This window comes from Amblyraja radiata, chromosome 1 (assembly GCF_010909765.2).
Source record: "Amblyraja radiata isolate CabotCenter1 chromosome 1, sAmbRad1.1.pri, whole genome shotgun sequence".
NCBI classification, from domain to species: domain Eukaryota; kingdom Metazoa; phylum Chordata; class Chondrichthyes; order Rajiformes; family Rajidae; genus Amblyraja; species Amblyraja radiata.
The window spans coordinates 29,664,254-29,684,705 of record NC_045956.1 but is presented as its reverse complement, the minus strand read 5'-3'; the positions used below and the strand labels follow the sequence as shown (position 1 = coordinate 29,684,705).

General features: G+C 43.5%; 1 protein-coding gene across 3 annotated transcripts in view; it reads left to right on the top strand.

Moving 5' to 3' along the window:
* ablim2 (actin binding LIM protein family member 2) overlaps positions 1 to 20,452 on the top strand; it is a 282,951-nt gene that overhangs the window by 218,318 nt on the left and 44,181 nt on the right. For all 3 annotated transcript variants that reach the window (XM_033019316.1, XM_033019307.1, XM_033019299.1), the window contains 3 exons: positions 4,402 to 4,458; positions 15,727 to 15,812; positions 20,044 to 20,182. In XM_033019316.1, the coding sequence (XP_032875207.1) occupies positions 4,402 to 4,458; positions 15,727 to 15,812; positions 20,044 to 20,182 (282 nt within the window). The remainder of the gene's footprint in view (positions 1 to 4,401; positions 4,459 to 15,726; positions 15,813 to 20,043; positions 20,183 to 20,452) is intronic.

Sequence of the window (20,452 nt, the reverse complement as noted above, 5' to 3'; positions counted from 1 at the left end):
GTTTCCCCAGGTCCTCTGTTTTCCTCCTACCTCCCAAACATATTACCCGCCAGGTTAAAGGTACATTATAAATACCTCTTTAGCGAAGAGCATGTTAAAAAGTACAATTTGCAGGCTTCATGGAAGTCAGGAGAGCTGTAATGGGTCCGTTGAGGTTGGTCTGCCAGCCACCTGTGTTATCTAATGTATATGTGTTATGCTGCTGTAATCTAATGCCAGTAATCTAGTTTATTTTACAGCAGCTTTAAATTGTGCTGGATAGCACTCAAGTGAATGTAGAAACCTCACTGCATTCCTTGTACACCAAGATCAGTCGCTTGCTTGATCGTAATAGTAGAATGAAGGATGTGCCAGACCATGATATGCAATGGAAGGCAGTTCTGCTGCTGGTGGTGGAAAGCTGACCATATTTGAGCTGCATTTTGGTTCTGATTCTACTCACTTTAGCATGAAGCCAGTACTCCGCAACATGATGGAGGTACCCTCAACATAAAGGGATTAGATGGTTATGGTGGTGACAGCTGTCAATATTTTCATGGCCACGAGATTCAGAGGCAGGTTAACAAGTGATGGCAAAGTTGGGTTGATATTTCCTTCATACTTGTACGTTGACCCTCAGATGTATAATTCAGGGCTAAGCCATCAAACCGATCATTGTTGGTGGTCATGAGTCCTCACATCGAAGTTTCCCTTCCAGTGTAGTCTATTTTCTTGCTACCAAAATTTATTTCAAGTGATATGAAAGTTGTAGCAATATTGCACATTAACTGAGAATGATTGGTAGGCGATAATCAGAATGAAATCCCCACACCTATTTTTAACCTGATACCATAAGGTATTCTGCCTACCTCTCCTCCATATTCACCGATCCCTGCCTAAACCACAGAACCCTCTTCTCCACAGTGGGCAACCTCCTCATGCCTCGAGCCAACACTCTCCCTACCTCTACTCCGGATCTCTGCAACTCATTCCTCCACTTTTTCGCTGATAAAATCAGCACCATCTATCAATCTTTATCCCCTGTACCCGACTCCCCAGCATCTACTCCACCACCTACCAAGGCCCCTCCTTTCAACATCTCCACTGACCACCTTACCCCTCCTCCACACTGCTTCCTCTCCCAGTTTGACCTGGTCACCCCTATTGAAATCTCCAAACTCATCAGCTCCTCCAAACCCACTACCTGCTCCCTCGACCCTATCCCCACTCCCCTGTTGAAGTCCTGCCTCCCCGTTCTCTGCCCCTACCTCACTAATCTCTTCAACTCCTCATTGTCCCAAGGAATTGACCCTCCGCTTTCAAAACTGCTGCCGTTACACCAATCTTAAAGAAACCTGGTCTTGATCCCTCCTCTCTCATTAACTACCGCCCAATCTCAAACCTCCCCTTTCTCTCAAAAACCCTGGAGCGTATCGTTGCGTCGCAACTTCATTCCCACCTCCTTGCGTATAACCTACTTGAACCCCTCCAATCTGGCTTTCGCCCCCTCCATAGCACAGAAACTGCTCTCCTCAAAGTCCTCAACGACCTCCTCACCTCTGCTGACACTGGTTCCCTCAACATCCTCATCCTCCTCGACCTGAGCGCAGCCTTCGATACAGTGAACCATAACATCCTGCTCACCAGACTCAAAGACCTCGGCATTGAAGGCTCTGCACTCAGCTGGCTCCGTTCCTACCTTTCCAACAGATCCCACTTCATCTCTCTCCACAACCTCTGCTACAGCCGCAGTCACTCAAGGCGTTCCCCAAGGCTCCGTACTCGGCCCCCTCCTCTTCATGATCTACATCCTCCCCCTTGGTCAGATACTCCGCCACTTCAATCTGGACTTCCACTGTTACGCTGATGACACCCAGATTTACCTTGTCACCAAATCCCCCCACAACCCCCCCCCTCTCCCATATCAACTCCTGTTTGTCAGCTATAAAAACCTGGATGCAACATAATTTCCTCAAACTCAACAGCGATAAGACAGAATTCCTCCTCACAGGCTCCAAAGCCACACTCAGCAAAATCAATAACCCCACTCTCACCATCGACGGCACCACTGTCTCCCCATCTCCCCAGGCCCGCAACCTTGGCGTGATCTTTGATTCCACCCTCTCCCTTGAGCCTCACATCCGCCATGTCATTAAAACCTCCTTCTTTCATCTCCGCAACATCGCCAAACTCAGACCCTCTCTCACACCGCCTGCTGCTGAAAGACTCATCCATGCCTTCATCTCCTCCCGACTGGACTATTGCAACTCACTTCTCCTTGGCATCAGCTCCACCTACATCAACTGACTCCAACTGGTCCAGAACGCAGCCGCCCGACTCATCACCCACACCAAATCCTGGCATCACATCACTCCAGTCCTCAAAAAACTTCACTGGCTTCCCATCTCCCACCGGATCACCTACAAAATCCTGGTCCTCACCTACAAAGCCCTCCACCATCTGGCCCCCCCATATCTCACTGACCGCCTCTCCCCCTACCAACCCTCACGGTCCCTCAGATCCACATCAGCCGGTCTCCTCTCCATCCACAAGTCCAACCTCCGCAGTTTTGGGGACAGCGCCTTCTCCAGGGCAGCTCCCAGGCTCTGGAACTCCCTCCCCAACTGATCCGCAATTCCGTGTCCCTCACCATCTTCCTGTCCCGCCTCAAGACCCATCTCTTCACCTCTGCCTATCCTTAGCCCCACGTCCCCGTCCCTTTTCATCTGTGCATTAATTGCCTCATACTGTGTTTTGTATTGAATTCTGTCTTTACTTTGTGTACTAGTCATGTCTCTACTATTTATTTCATTCCCCTTACATGTTTTTCCTCTACATGCTCAATTTTTGTAAGGTGTCCTTGAGACTCTTGAAAGGCGCCCATAAATAAAATTTATTATTATTATTATTATAAGACCTCATGAGCTCTGCAGTTATGAACTCTTCAAGTCACTCCCTCCTCTCTCTTTATCATTGTTTTAACATTTGATTGCTAAGTCCTGCCTTTGAGATAAAAGATGGTGTTAGTGAAGTCTGTGAAATCAACTGGAAGTAGAAACCTGTATATAATCATGCCAGGCTGTTGGTTAAAGTGTCTACGGGATCATTCTCTCAACTTTGGTTCAAATACTAAATGTTAGAAACTTTTTACAAGGTCTGTTGACTTGGGCAAGGATTTGCCTTTGTTGAATGTTGTATCCTGATTAGTATTTGGCACCTAATGGGTTGTCTCGTATTTAAAAAAAAAAAATATATATATATATATTCTATTGTTTAATACAACTGAGTGAGTTGTATTAAACCAATGCCATTTTAGAAACTGCTCAAGAAATCAAAAAACAAAGCTGTTGATGCTGGAAATCTGAAATAAAACAGAAAAACATCTGGAAGCACTCAGCAGGTCAACCAGCATCTGTGGAAAAATAAACAGAACTGAGTATTTCCAGTGTTTTCTGCTTTTATTTTAGAAGCTGCAACAATTCCTGTCATCTAGATTCCTGTCCATTTTCAGTGGTATTTAGGCCAGATAGGCAGATTTCCTTTCCTACGGGAATCAGTGAACAGGTAAGTTTTATTTTTCCCACCAGCTGCAGTTCACACTAAAATAAAATAATTATGAAGTGGAAACAAGCTTTTTGTCCAATGTTGTCCAATGTCAAGCATTCATTAATTCCATTTGACAGTCCCCAAATTCCATTAAATTATTTAATATTCGCTCATCACAGCACTGATGAAACTCTAAAATAAAAGTATGGGATAAATTTGTGCCACATTAAATGTGAGGCATCAAACTTCCTCTGTTGATAATTTTTAAACATGATTTTCTTGAGATGCAATGGAAAAAATATATATGTTTGTCAAGCACCTATACTGTACAGAGCAAATACAAGTGCCTGGAAAACATAAGCAGTTCAAAGAGAAACTGGTGTCAGTAATGAGAGCAAGAAACTGCTAGGTTTCATTTAAAATTGTACACAAACGTAAGTATTTAATCACTCCATCCCAGACTTACCAGTAAGATGGACAGATCTAAGGTACACATATGTTTTAATTAAAGCTTTGATCTTTCTATGTTCTTGCATAAGTAAGCTACAAGACATGTCTTCACTGAAAGTGAAATATAAATATTATTGCAGTGCATAATGATAAAATGTTGAGCTCAATAGCTGAGTTTGTGGAATGAAATCAAAGACCATAATCCAACCGCTGTAATCTTTAGATCTGTTAGTCATAACATTTTATGCATTTATAGAGGCTGCAATTTGGCATATTCTTAGCATTTCAGATAGTAAGTATAACCTGAATGAAATATTACTATGCTTCGATTTTTATATTTAAAAATGGATTCTGGCCAATAATTTTGCTTTGTTTATTTTTCAACACACAGGTTCCCTTCTTGCTAAATCTTTCTTTTTTTTTCAGAAACCGAGGGGAAAGCAGATAACATCTACAGAAAGCCTCCTGTCTACAGACAATATGGTACAGGCAGCTTATTCATGTTTCATTATTATTCTGCATTGCATTCTAATGCCAAGTTGTCTGTCATTCCGTGGAATCGGCTGCAAAACTAATATCTCAGTCTTGGTTACCTCTGTACATTTTGAGAGTAGCGTCTTTTCATTGTGTCCTTTCTCTTTAAAAAGAAGAAATGCAACTTCATTCTTTTTATCATTAGCCGCAGGTGGGACATTGGAAGACTGAAGGGTGACTCATATTGGGCCTTGATTTAAGAAAATGCAAGAGAAAGAATGAGAGATGTAATGCTGAGGCTCTTTAAGGCACTGGTCAGGCTGCATCTGGAGAACTGTGAGCAAATCTGGGCCCCATATCTGAGGAATGATATGCTGGCTCTGGTGAGAGTCCAGAGGAGGTATACAAGAATGATTCCAGGAATGAATGGGTAGCATATTATGAGCATTTGACAGCACTGGACCTCGCTGGAGTTTAGAAGGTTGAGGGGGGACCTCATTGAAACGTACAGAATAATGAAAGACATAGAGTGGATGTGGAGAGGATGTTTCCACTGGTGGGAGAGTCTAGGACCAGAGGTCATAGCCTCATAATTTTTTCACAAAGAGAGTGGTGAATCTCTGGAACTCTCTACCACAGAAGTTAGTTGAGGCCAGTTCATTGGCTATATTTAAGAGGGAGTTAGATGTGGCCCTTGTGGCTAAGGTGATCAGGGGGTATGGAGAGAAGGCAGGTACAGGATACTGAGTTGCATGATCAGCCATGATCATATTGAATGGCGGTGCAGGCTCGAAGGGCCGAATGGCCTACTCCTGCACCTATTTTCTATGTTTCTATGTTTCAACTTCAAGCCAAAGCACCCAAACCACCATTTGCAGTAAGTAGTGCCTTTTAACTTCAAGCCAAAGCACCCAAACCACCATTTGCAGTAAGTAGTGCCTTTTAACTTCAATCCAAAACACCCAAACCACCATTTGCAGTAAGTAGTGCCTTTTAACTTCAAGCCAAAGCACCCAAACCACCATTTGCAGTAGTGCCTTTTTACTTCAAGCCAAAGCACCTAAACCACCATTTGCAGGCAGTGCCTTTTTATTTCAAACCAACCATATTTTCATTTTCAAACCACATTAAGGGGACTCACAGTTGAGTAGACATGTGTTCAGTGTTATTCAGAGCTCAGAGAGACGTGACACTTTGGCTTCATCCATCTTGCAGAGACTGAGTGAGGCACACCACTTCCTGGTTTTATAGTCCCTCCCCCTCCCTCGAGCAGGGGCAGCAGAGAGAATGGCAAATGTTTTAAAAACATAATATCTCTCTGATTTTTCATCAATGGGAAAAATCCTCTGGTCCAGGAAGGCGGACGTGGGCTCTGAGCGAGGTGGCCAAAAATGACGGCCGTAGGTGGCGGCGTTCTCTCAGAAATCGCACCACAGCAGGCCAAAAGCGGTCAAGATCAGACTTTTAGTAATATAGATTTGGCTGTGAGTATAAGAGGAGTGGTTAATAAGTTATGCAGCACAGTGGCACAGCAGTAGAGTTGCTGCCTTACAGCGCTTGCAGCACCGGAGACCCGTGCTGTCTGTATGGAGTTTGAACGTTCTCCCCGTTACCATATAGGTTTCTCTTGAGATTTTCAGTTTCCTCCCACACTCCAATAATGTACAGGTTTGTAGGTTCATTGGTTTGGTATAAGTGTAAAATTGTCCCTAATTTGTGTAGTATTCTGTTAATGTGTGTGGATCACTGGTTGATGCGGACTCGGTGGACCGAAGGGCCTGTTTCCATGATGACACTAAAGTAGATTGTATAATGAACAGTGAAGAAGATTATCTATAATTGCTGTAGGATCTTAATCAACTGGGCCAAGGAATGGCAGATGGAGTTTAATTCAGGTAAATGTGCTGTGTTGCATTTTGGTAGGACAAAACTGGGCAGGACTTAAAGCCCTGTCCCACTGTACGAGTTCATTTCACACTGTGTTTTTTGATTTTTTGTCTTTGGAGCGATTTCTGTCTTTAATTTGTGTATTGGTCATGTCCTTATTATTTATTTTACTCCGACTATATGTTTTTTCTCTTTTGTTAATTTCTGTAAGGTGTCCTTGAGACTTTGAAAGGCGCCCGCAAATAAAATTTATTATTATTATTATTATTCCAAGAGTTCTCCCGAGTTTGCCCTGATTCGAACTCGGAGATTTACGGTAATGGCCACTCGCCGGTACGCGAGGCTCTTGTGGACATTTTTCATCATGTTGAAAAATCTTCACGAGTCTTCCCGTGCTTACCTGCCGTTAGCGAGTCTTCCCGAGTACCTGCCGTTAGCGCTAAGAGACGTCCCCGAGCTCCGACGTACCCGCTATGTTCATTCTCCGTGCTTACCACGAGTTTGATTTTTTTTAACTCGGGAGAGCTCTTGGAATGAACTTGTAAATTGGGACAGGGCTTAGAATGATGAGGTCCAGGAAAGAGAACAGAAGGCTCTAGGGAAGAAGAGAATTATGTACATTGTTTCATGATCGTGGCAACACAGATGGACAGGATGCTATAGATGACATGTGATTTGGTCGGGGTATTGAGTGCAGGAGTTGGAACATCATGTTTCTGCTGTACAAGACATTGATAAAGCCACATTTGGAGTTCTGTTTACAATTCTGGTGGATTTGTACAGTAATGCCATTAACCGGAAAGGGTACAAAGAAGATTTATGAAGATGTTACTGGGTCTGGAGTGTTTGAGGTATAAGGGGATATGAAATAGCCTGAGCCTTTTTCCCCTGAAGAATAGGAGCTGAGAGGCAACCTTCTAGAGATATACACATTCAGGAGGAGCATACTGTAGGTAAAGTAAGATGAATCCACACAGACATTTCAGATGGGTAATCAAATCAAGAGTAGAGGGCATCGATTTATGGGAATGGAAAGATTTAAAAGGGACCTGAGGGCCAACGTTTCACACAGAGAGTGTTGACTACATGAAACAAGTGCCAGAGGAAGTGGTAGAAATGGGTACAATGGTGACATTTAAAAGGGACATAGATAGGTACATGAATAGCAAAGGTTTGGAGTGATATGGGCGAGGTACAGTAAGTGGGATGAGCTCAATTAAACAACTTGTTTGATATGATGAGTTTGACCAAAGGGCCTGCTTCTGTGCTTTATAGCTCAATCACGACTGAATAAAGGCAATTGATTTTATCTGTAAGTAGAAAAGAAATGTGAACCAAAGAGCAGGCACGTCCAATTGGAAGAAGTGAGTGAGGTGGAAATGGAAGCATGAGAGGACCAGTCGGCTGAACTGGATTTACTTTCATGCAAGGAGTCTCACACATAGGACGTTGAGCTGAGAGCATGGATCATATTATTGCAATCACGGAAACGTGATGGAGGGAAGTGCAAGATTGGTATCTCAATGTTCTGCCATGTGGAAGCTTCGGCATGGCAGAGGGGAATGTATGAGAGTGAGGTGTGGGGCTGCTGATTAGCGAGAGCATTGCACCAGTGCTTCAATTGGACAATGATGCTGTATGGATAGGACTCAGGAATAAGGAAGGGACAGTCTTTTTGTTGAGGTTATAGTTGGCTTCTCAAAAATCAGCAGGAATTAGAAGAACGGATGGGTAGATAGATTGCAGAACAGAGTAAAAGCAATAGGTACCAATAGGGAATTTTAACTTTCCCAATATTGACTGGGATTGACTTGGATGGTACAGCGCAGGAACAGGTCCTTCCTCCCACAATGCCTGTGCCAAACATGATGTCAAATTAAAGTCATCCCTTTTGCCTGCATGTGATACATGCCCTCCCATTCCCTGCAAATCTATTTGCCTATCTTTAAGCCACTGAAAAGCCACTATGGTATCTACTTCTACCACCAGTCCTGGCTGTGTGTTTGAGGTACCTACCACTCTCTGTGTGGAAAAAAACATTGCCTCGTACAACTTTAATCATTCCACCTCTGAACTTTTGGGAGGTCACGGCGGCGCAGCGGTAGAGTTGCTGCCTTACAGCGAATGCAGCGGCGGAGACCCGTGTTCGATCCCGACTACGGGTGCTGTCTGTACAGAGTTTGTACGTACTCCCTGTGACCTGCGTGGGTTTTCTCCGAGATCTTCAGTTTCCTCCCACACTCCAAAGACGTACAGGTTTGTGAGGTTAATTGGCTTGGTAAATGTAAAAATTGTCCCTAGTGTGTGTAGGATAGTGTTAATGTGCGGGGATCGTTGGTCGGCGCGGACCCGGTGGGCCGAAGGGCCTGTTTCCGCACTGTACCTCTAAACTTAAAAACTAAACTAAAGTTACGCTGTCTATGATTTGACATTTCCACTCTGGGAAAGATATACTGATTGTAAATTTGTAAAATACATTCAAAAGTTTTTCCATGGGACGACAGATGGCACAATGGGCTAATTGTTCGGCTGGCAACCGGAAGGTAGCCGGTTCGAATCCCGCTTGGAGTGCATACTGTCGTTGTGTCCTTGGGCAAGACACTTCACCCACCTTTGCCTGTGTGTGAGTGATTGGTGGTGGTCGGAGGGGCCGTAGGCGCAGAATGGCAGCCACGCTTCCGTCAGTCTGCCCCAGGGCAGCTGTGGCTACAGAAGTAGCTTACCACCACCGAGTGTGACTGAGGAGTGAATGAATAATGCGATGTAAAGCGCCTTGAGTATTAGAAAGGCGCTATATAAATCCCATCCATTATTATTATTATTATGTTCAAAGCCTACTACATTACCACTCCCCAATTTATTCTCCACTACATCAATACCGTGTAGGACATTAATTTCATTAAGTTCGCCGCTACCTTCCATCCTGGCCTCAAATTCACTTTGACCATTTCTGGTACCTCTCGCCCCTTTCTTGATTTCTCCATCTCCATTTCAGGACACAAACTATCCTCTGATATCAACTACAAACCCACCGACTCCCACATTTACTTAATCTACATGTGTAGGAATAGATTTGCAGGTGCTGGTTTATAGACCCAACGTGCTGAAGTAACACAACTGGTCAAGCAGCCGCTGTGTTAAAAAACTCTGGACAAAAAGGATCCATATCCTTATCCACAACATCCCAAGATGGATATCTGAAATATTTTCCTTTCTCAGAACTCACTATTTCACCCTCCCACCCTCCACACACCATGGTCAACTAATCCTTCATCTGTATCTCCTCACTACCCTTCCCTTTTGAAGTCACCCACCTCCCCCCAAACAGATAGAAACATAGAAAATAGGTGCAGGAGTAGGCCATTCGGCCCTTCGAACCTGCACTGCCATTCAATAAGATCATGGCTGATCATCCAACTCGGTATCCCATCCCTGCCTTCTCTCCATACCCCCTGATCCCCTTAGCCACAACGGCCACATCTAACTCCCTCTTAAATATAGCCAATTAACTGGCGTCAACTACCTTCTGTGGCAGAGAATTCCAGAGATTCACCACTCTCTGTGTGAAAAATGTTTTTCTCATCTCGGTCCTAAAAGACTTCACCCTTATCCTTAAACTGTAACCCCTTGTTCTGGACTTCTCCAACATCGGGAACAATCTTCCTGCATCTAGCCTGTCCAACCCCTTAAGAATTTTGTAAGTTTCTATAAGATCCCCCCACAATCTTCTAAATTCTAGCGAGTACAAGCCGAGTTTTTCTTCATATGAAAGTCCTGACACCCCAGGAATCAGTCTGATGAACCTTCTCTGTACTCCCTCTATGGGAAGAATGTCTTTCCTCAGATTAGGAGACCAAAACTGTACGCAATACTCCAGGTGTGGTCAACTGCAGTAGAACCTCCCTGCTCCTATACTCAAATCCTTTTGCTATGAATGCTGACATACCATTCGCTTTCTTCACTGCCTGCTGTACCTGCATGCCTACTTTCAATGACTGGTGTACCATGACACCCAGGTCTCGTTGCATCTCCCCTTTTCCTAATTGGCCACCATTCAGATAATAGTCTACTTTCCTGTTTTTGCCACAAAAGTGAATAACCTCACATTTATCCACATTATACTGCATCTGCCATGCATTTGCTCACTCACCCAACCTATCCAAGTCACCTTGCAGTCTCCTAGCATCCTCCTCACAGCTAACACTGCCCCCCAGCTTCGTGTCACCTGCAAACTTGGAGATGTTGCATTCAATTCCCCTCATCCAAATCATTAATATATATTGTAAATAGCTGGGGTCCCAGCACTGAGCCTTGCGGTACCCCACTAGTCACTGCCTGCCATTCTGAAAAGGACCCATTTACTCATACTCTTTGCTTCCTGTCTGCCAGCCAGTTCTCTATCCACATCAATACTGAACCCCAATACCGTGTGCTTTAACTTTGCATACAAATCTCTTATGTGGGACCTTGTCGAAAGCCTTCTGAAAGTCCAGATATAACACAACCACTGGTTCTCCCTTTTCCACTCTATTAGTTACATCCCCGAAAAATTATATTAGATTTGTCAGACATGATTTACCTTTCGTAAATCCGTGCTGACTGTCCAATGATTTCACCACTTTCCAAATGTGCTGCTATCCCATCTTTATTAACTGACTAGCATTTTCCCCACTACCGATGTTAGACTAACTGATCTGTAATTCCCCGTTTTCTCTCTCCCCCCCTTTTTAAAAAGTGGGGTTACATTAGCTACCCTCCAATCCTCAGGAACTACTCCAGAATCTAAAGGGTTTTGAAAAATTATCACTAATGCATCCACTATATCAGGGGCTACTTCCTTAAGTACTCTGGGATGCAGCCTATCTGGCTCTGGGGATTTATCGGCCTTTAATCAATTCAATTACCTAACACCACTTCCCGGCTAAACTGGATTTCACTCAGTTCCTCCATCTCATTTGACCCCCCGGTCCCCTGCTATTTCCGGCAGATTATTTATGTCTTCCTTAGTGAAGACAGAACCAAAGTAGTTATTCAATTGGTCCGCCATGTCCTTGTTCCCCATGATCAATTCACATGTTTCTGACTCGAAGGGACCTACATTTGTTTTAACTAATCTTTTTCTCTTCACATATCTATAAACACTTTTGCAGTCAGTTTTTATGTTCCCTGCCAGTTTTCGTTCATAATCTATTTTCCCTTTCCTAATTAAGCCCTTTATTCTCCTCTGCTGGACTGGATTTCCCCCAGTCCTCTGGTAGGCTGCTTTTTCTGGCTAATTTGTATGCTTCATCTTTTGTTTTGATACTATCCCTGATTTCCCTTGTTATCCACGGATGCACTACCTTCCCTGATTTATTCTTTTGCCAAACTGGGATGAACAATTGTTGTAGTTCATCCATAAAGTCTTTAAATGCCTTCCATTGCCTATCCACCGTCAACCCTTTAAGAATCAATTGCCAGTCTATCTTGGCCAATTCCCGTCTCATACTCTCAAAGTTACCTTTCTTTAAGTTCAGAACCCTTGTTTCTGAATTAATTATGTCACTGGTCACTCTTGCCCAAGGGGCCACGCACAACAAGACTGCTAACTAACCCTTCCTCATTACTCAATACCCAGTCTAGAATAACCTGCTCTCTCGTTGGTTCCTCTACATGTTGGTTTCGAAAACTATCCCTCATACATTCCAATAAATCCTCTTCCTCAGCTCCCCTGCCAATTCACCCAATCTATATGTAGATTGTAGTCACCCATTATAATCGTTTTACCTTTGTTGCACGCATTTCTAATTTCCTGTTTGCTGCCATCCCCAACTCCACTACTACTGTTAGGTGGCCTGTACACAACTCCCACTAGTGTTTTCTGCCCCTTAGTGTTTCGCAACTCTACCCATATCGATTCAACATCCTCCAAGCTAATGTCCTTCCTTTCTATTGCGTTAATCTCCTCTCTAACCAGCAACGCTACCCCACCTCCTTTTCCTTTCTGTCTATCCTGAATATTGAATATCCCTGGATGTTCAGCTCCCAGCCTTGGTCACCCTGGAGCCATGTCTCCATGATCCCAACTAGTAAGTAAGTAAGTTTTATTTATATAGCATGTTTTAAGTCAACTCACATTGACACCAAAGTGCTTTACATAAAATAGATAATAAGCTTCCATACAGACCAGAGAAAAAGGTTAAAAAAATAAATAAAATGGACACAACACATTATAGAGTTCAACACAAACGTCCCCCCACAGCAGAATCAAATATTTCCACTGTGGGGAAAGGCACCAGAAAGTTAAGTCCTCTTCCTCTGAAACACCCGAGGTCGGGGCCCATTTGTGGCCTTGCAGCCAGTCCGATAATTTTCAGGGCCCTCTTGCCGTGAGATGGAACACTGGAGTCGGGTGAAACAATTCCTCAGCGGCTTGGAAATTCTGGAGCGGCTGCCTCCTCCCCGGAGACCGGAGACCGGGGCACTCGTAGCCCTCAGGCCGCGCCGGTTGGAGCTCCGACCCCGGCGAACTCGATCCCAGGCCCCACGGCGCTCCAAATCCAGCGCCGCCCGCGGCCGGACGCCCTGACAGCCCCAGCTCCACGATGTTGGGAGTTGGCGGCCACAGCGCTCCGGAGCTTACCGCACGGCGACCCGGTAAGGCATCGCCCACTCCGTGTTGGTATCCCAGCGCTGCACCGCCACCAAAGCTGTAGTCCCAGCTGGCCGCCGAAGCTGTAGTCCCAGCTGGCTGGGACTACATCTATATCATATTCATTAATAACCATCTGCACATTCAACTCATCCACCTTATTACGAATGCTCCTTGCATGAGACATAAAGCATTCAGGCTTGTTTTTACAACACTCTTATGCCTTATACAATTATGTTGAAAAGTGGCCCTTTTTGATTTTTGCCCTGGATTTGTCTGCCTGCCACTTTTACTTTTCACCTTGCTACCTATTGCTTCTACCCTCATTTTACACCCCTCTGTCTCTCTGCTCGCACATTTAAGAAACCCACCACCTCTTATTCTCTGGTTATTATCTTTTTCTTCTGAGGTGAGATGAGGGGTCAAATTCTCATAGTCCTTACCTTTCATCACAACAGCCTCTGCATCCAGCATATCCATTCCTCAGCATTCCTGTCAGCTACAATGTGATCCCATCACCAGTCACATCTTCCACTCCCCACTCTTTCTGTTTTCCACAGGGACTGTTATATCCAGTAACATCAGCCTTTCATTCTCCACTTATCGCCCAGTCACAATTGCTATCTCCACTCTTATAGAAATATATAACATTCTTAAAGGGATTGGACAGGCTAAATGCAGGAAAAATGGTCTCAAGATGTAGAGGAGTCCAGAACCAAGGGTCACAGTTGAAGAATAAGGGGTAGGCCATTTAGGATTGAGATGAGGAAAAACATTTTCTCCCAGAGAGTTGTGAATCTGTGGAATTCTCTGCCACAGAAGGCAGTGGAGGCCAATTCACTGGATGTTTTCAAGAGAGAGTTATATAGCTCTTGGGGCAAAGGGAATCATAGGATATGGGGACAAAGCAGGGACGGGGTACTGATTTTGGATGCTGAAGAGTGTTTTATTGCCATATGTCCAGAACAATGAAATTCTTACTTGCTGCAGCACAACACAATATGTAAACAGCCATGATCATATTGAATGGCGGTGTTGGCTCAAAGGGCCAAATGGCTGATTCCTATTTTCTATGTTTTCTACATTTCTATGTTTCCTTCCTCCACCCTACTATTATCTGTCAGTCACCCCCTCCCTACCTGTACCACCTATTGCTTGCTTGGTCTTGCCCCACCCCTATCATAAGGTCATAAGTGATAGGAGTAGAATTAGGCCATTCGGCCCATCAAGTCTACTCAATGGTAGATTATACTCTACTTTTTCATACTGGCTACTCCCACATGGTGCATAGAAGAAAGGCGGTTCACATATCCTGAATAAAAACAGAAAATGCAGGAAATATTCAACATGTCAGGCAGCGGTAGATAGAGAAACAGATATCACAATTAGAAGCACACAGCCTCTTGCCCAGAGTAGGGGAATTAAGGACCAGAGGACATAGGTTTAAGGTGAAGGGGGAAAGAATTAATAGAAATTTGAGGGGTAACTTTTTCACACAAATTGTGGTGGGTGTATGGAACGAGCTGCCAGAGGAGGTTGCTGAGGCTGGGACTATCCCAACGTTTAAGAAACAGTTAGACAGGTACATGGACAGGTCAGGTTTGGAGGTATATGGGCCAAACGCAGGCAGGTGGGACTAGTGCAGTTGGGACATGTTGGTCAGTGTGGGCAATTTGGGATGAAGGGCCTGTTTCCATGATGTATGACTCTAATTTTGGTTAGTGCTCTAACGTTAGAGTACTTGACCTGCTAATTACTCTAACCATTTTCTTGTTTTATTTTGGATATCCAACATATAAAGTTATTTTTTGCCTTTCACAGAAACAGAAGGCATATAACTTATCCCTTCAGGTTTGCTGCACCATTCAGCACAGTCACTGTTGGTCATTAACTTCAGAACCCTATTCCCTTCTCCTCATATGTCACAAACTAGGTAGTATCAAGGGACTGGTAAGTCTATTAGACAGGAATCGGAGTGTTAGATGTTAGAACTTCTTTTAATGATTCAATTGTTCACAACAAGCCTTTGTGTAATAATGGCGTAACCACCATTGATTTTCATGAAGAGTAATACAACTCTCCCTCTTGGCTGTGGAATCCAGCAGATCTTTGTATTGATCCTGTGCAGAGCCTAGGGGCAGCACAGGAGTAGAGTTGCTGTCTTACAGCACCGGGGACCCGGGTTCGATCCTGATCACGGGTGCTGTCTATACGGAGTTTGTACATTCTCCCAGTGACCGCATGGGTTTTCTCCGGGTGCTCCAGTTTCCTCCCACACTCCAAAAATCATGTGCAGGTTTGTAGGTTAATTAGCCTCTGTAAATTGCCCCAAGTGTGTAGGATAGTACCAGTGTATGGGTGATCATTGGTTGGCGTGGACTCGGTGGGCCAAAGGGCCTTTTTCCACGCTGTATATCTAAACTAAACTAAACTAGTGCAGCAAAGAATTGATTCAATTCTTCATGTCCCCTTTCCACACATCTTGCATTGATGAAACACACTGGGGAAATGGTATTTTACATCATGCATACAATCTGCTTCGCACAGTGTTTTGAAACAGTGGTACGCAGACAGATTAAATGTTCACAACTGCCACTGGAATTTTTTAAACTAGCTAGATCCCAAATTTCTTTACAAACATTGCAGTAATTGCATCACCAAAGCAGGGAGTTTAGAGTGCATTCATGTTGTCATTGACAAAAACAGAATTGAAATCTTATACAATTTTTGACTCTAACTTTAACAATGTTGTATAATAGTAGGTGAATGGCAAAGCAGAGGATTTTGGAGTGAAGACAGCGATGAAGGCGGCGGACCGGTTTACTGGGATCAAGATGACAAAAAAGTAAGACATGAAATCAACAAGTTTTAACACTGCTCATCTTTATTCCTTTCTAATACTAAATAGTGAAATATATTGATTGCACAAATTATGGCACACTGCTAAACCTTCTCACAAACCTGTTTCTTGTGAGATCCTAAACATCATGTATTCTTATAGATCAATTTAAGCTTGTCTGGCTTGTAGCGTTAACCAGGTGCCACGGATCACTACTACAGGCTTGATCCTGTCAGATTTGTGGTCTTCGAAACAGGAAGTTATGATCTCATGCTTAAGATAATTGAGCATAATCTAGACTGGTATTATTACCCTGTAGTTTAACATGGGCTTCGCTTTGTGGAAACACAACGTTCCACAAAGAACTTTGTAGTTCTAGCCCCACAAAGCATTTGCTTTGTGTGGAGTTACCATGTTTCAGACAAGATGATATCAAGGCCTGTTTTCCATATTGGATGAGCAGAAAAGGTACCAAATGGCAGGTACCAAATGGCCCATAGCCCTATTGGAAGTTTATCTAAACAGATAAAGTGAGCACTTTCTCGTCATGGTTTGTGGACCTGAGTTACCATAATTCCTAAGCAAGAATGTCATTGTCCTATCTGGGACACATGACAATAAACTCTCTTGACTGCACTTCTTTTCAAAAACTCCTAATTGCCTATATAACATTTTGGAAAACCCAAGGTTTGTGAAATGCATTATATAAACACAATGCATTACCATATAAGTTTATTTGTATAACTGGTATATATGTGGCAGAGGTTTGAAATATGTTTGCATAAGAATATTTTACAATTTTAGTGAGGACAATAAAGCGATTAAAATGATAAAATCGTTGTGTGGAGAACAATTCCAGTCCAACAATGTGAGCATTCATTTGCAAGTAAGCCTTGATGTTTATAGATGGATGGTTAGTATACCTAGATTTTTGATGAAAGTTCACTCGTGTACTGAATACTGATAATGACTGCAATTTTAAGGTACGTCATTGTGAAAGTGAAGGGAATGAAACAATTACATTCACTTCTATCTGAAGCATTCGTACACCATACAAAGGTGGTTGCTGACAATTTTGATTTTCTTTTAGTTTGGTTTTGGGATACAGCACGGAAACAGGCCCTTCGGCCCACCGAGTCGCACCGACCAGCGATCCCCGCTCATTAACACTATCCTACACACTTGGGACAATTTTTACATTTACCAAGCCAATTAACCTACAAACCTGTATATCTTTGGCTTGTGGGAGGAAACCGAAGATCTCAGAGAAAACCCATGCAGGTCACAGGGAGAACGTACAAACTGCATACAGACAGCACGCATAGTCAGGATCGAACCTGGGTCTCTGGCGCTGTAAGGCAGCAACTCTAATACTGTGCCACCGTGCTGCCCTGTTATGTAACAGCAGCAGTGTGTATCATCAATTTCAGGGCAATTGATGATACAAGGTAGATACAGTGCATTGCCTCACCAAACAGTGAGAAGGAACAATAGTATCAAATAGGATGATTACATTTGGCCTGGAGCAGGTGCTGTTGGCCTCATCTCAAATAATTGTGTAATAAAATAATGCATCAATCACACAATATTAATAACAACTTGGTTTTGGTCTGAAGAAGGGTCCCAACACGAAACGTCACCCATCCTTTCTCTCCAGAGATGCTGCCTGACCTGCTGAGTTACTCCAGCCCTTTGTGTCTATCTTTGGTCTTATAGGGTGCCTTCATACAGCAAAATCCCCAAAGCACAAGAGTATTATGAAGAAACGTTTGACAGCCAAAAAAGGAGACAATAGATCAGTTGACCCGAAGCTTGGCCAAATGGTTGGATTTATGGAGCATGCTATCGTCTGGCGAAGGGTCTCAACCCAAAACGTCACCCATTTCTTCTCTCCAGAGATGCTGCCTGAGTTACTCCAGCATTTCGTGTATATCTTATCGTGAAGAGAGACAGAAATGAAAGAGAATTCGGGAGAGAATTCCTTAACTTGGGGGTTATAGCGGCAAAAGGCAATGCCAACAAAGATAAAACAATTAAATTCAGATTTCATAAAGAAGAATATGGTTATCTCGGAGTAAGGCTGAAGGTGATTATAGAGGAAGGCATACTGAGGCTGTCAGTTTAATTAGAAACAAAACTGAAGAGATTAAAATTAAAATATTGCTTGACCAAGAACCTATGTCACTCAGTGAGTTAGGATGTGTCATGTTTTGAATTAGGAGATGGAAGCAGAATTTTAAACATAAGGGAAAGGAGGCTTAACAGGATCACAGTGGAATAATAATTAATTACACAGGTAAAAAATGCTTATATCAGAGTTTCAGCAGAGATAAGCATAAGATGATAGATCTGGTCAGAAAATACCTCAGGAATAATACTTTTGTTTTAATGTTCAGTTCTTACCAGGTCACAATCTCTCCCTGTCATAGAGTAATACAGTGTGAAAACAGGTCCTTCAGCCCAACTTGCCCACACCAGCCAACATGTCCCAGTTACACAAGTCCCACCTGCCAGTCCATATCCATCCAGACCTGTCCTATCCATGTACCTGTCTAACTGCTTCTTAAACGTTGGGATTGTCCCTGCCTCAACTACCTCCTCTGGCAGCTTGTTCCATTCCCCCACCACCCTTTGTGTGAAAAAGTTACCCCTCAGATTCCTGGTAAATCTTTTTCCCCTCACCTTAAACCTATGTCCTCTAGTCCTCGATTCCCCTACTCTGGGCAAGAGACTCTGTGCATCTACCCGATCTATTCCTCTTATGCTTTTATACACCTCTACACAATCTATTCCTCTCATGATTTTATACACTTGTCATTATCATTTACTTCAGCTCAGCAACTCACAAAGATGGTAATTGGGCCACACAGCTCCGAGATGGGTTGTTTGGCCCTCCATTTACATGTTGCCAATCAATTATCTGTACTAATCAAGATGCTTCTTAAATGTAAGAGTATCTCCCTCCACCACCTTCTCAGGCAGCGCAGTCTAAATGGCATCTATCCTCTGGGTGAAAACGCCTTCCACAGATTACCTCTAAATCTATCCTTAGCTTAAATCTACGTCCTCACCCTTTGATATTACTGACATGGGGAGAAGGTTTCTTACCATCTACTGTGTCCATGCCGCTTATACCTTCCAGCTTCTCTCTCGAACTCCTCTACTCAAAGAAACAAGCTCAGCCTATCCTCACAACTGTAACATTCCACTCCAGGCAGCATCCATGATAAATCTTTAAGAAGGAACTGCAGATGCTGGAAAATCGAAGGTAGACAAAAATGCTGGAGAAAGGGTCTGAAGAAGGGTCTCAACCCGAAACTTTGCCTATTTCCTTCGCTCCATAGGTGCTGCCTCACCCGCTGAGTTTCTCCAGCATTTTTGTCTATCCATGGTAAATCTCCTCTGTAATCTCCACGTTGAAATCATGAAGAGAAATCAATGCAAGTAAGAATGTCATTGTTCTATCTGGGACATATGACAATGAAACACTCTTGATTCTTGATGTCCTGAACTGAACACACTGTTCCTGCTGAACATTCATAAAGTCTCATCAAAACCCCCTTCCTCTTAAACACTGAGCCCCAGCTAATGAAGATAAGCACCCCGTACAATTTTCACCACCTGTGCTGCCAATTTCAAGGATCTTTGGACTTGCCCACCATGGTCTCGTTATTCCATGCATTTTAAGAATAAGAGCAAGCCATTTAGAACGGAGACGAGGAAACACCTTTTCTCACAGAGAGTTGTGAGTCTGTGGAATTCTCTGCCTCAGGTGGAGGCAGGTTCTCTGGATACTTTCAAGAGAGAGCTAGATAGGGCTCTTAAAGATAGTGGAGTCAAAGGATATGGAGAGAAGGCAGGAACGGGATACTGATTGGGGACGATCAGCCATGATCACATTGAATGGTGGTGCTGGCTCGAAGGGATGAATGGCCTCCTCCTGCACCTATTGTCTATTGTATACATATCGTACCTTTATCAGACCTCCTAAAATACACCACCTCGCCCTTATTAAAATACATCTGCCGTTGTTCTGCCCAGCTCATCAGTTGGTTTATATCATCCTGCAGTTTAACACCACCCACTTCACCACCATCAAAACCACAATTTTTCGTGTCATCTAAACACTTACTAATCATTCCTTTGACATTCACTCCGATGCACAGAAAATGTTGTAATGTTTTGTATTTTGTTTGTGTTCTGTCAGTATTTTACTTGCCTTTTGTGCTTGCCCCAGGTGAAGCCGAGTTCATTGAAGGGCCAGGTGGAGATTGCAGATAACTCTCAAGACCTGGACCCTAAATCATCATCTCGAAGCCCTGCTGCTGATAGAGAACCACTACAAAGATCCAACAGCGAATCACTCTTTCAAACAAGTAAGTGTATTCCACACATCGAATTTAATTCCCACTTAAGTGTCTCACAAATTAATCATTTATTCTTTAAGTTCGAAAAAGGAGAGAAGTTATGTCCATGAGAAGCAAGGGTTAAAGGGTCTGAAGACCTGAAACATCACCCGTTCCTTCTCTCCAGAGATGCTGCTTGTCCCGCTGAGTTACTCCAGCATTTTGTGTCCATCTTTGGCACGATGGCACAGCGGTAGAATTGCTGCCTTACAGCGAATGCAACGCCAGAGACCCAGGTTC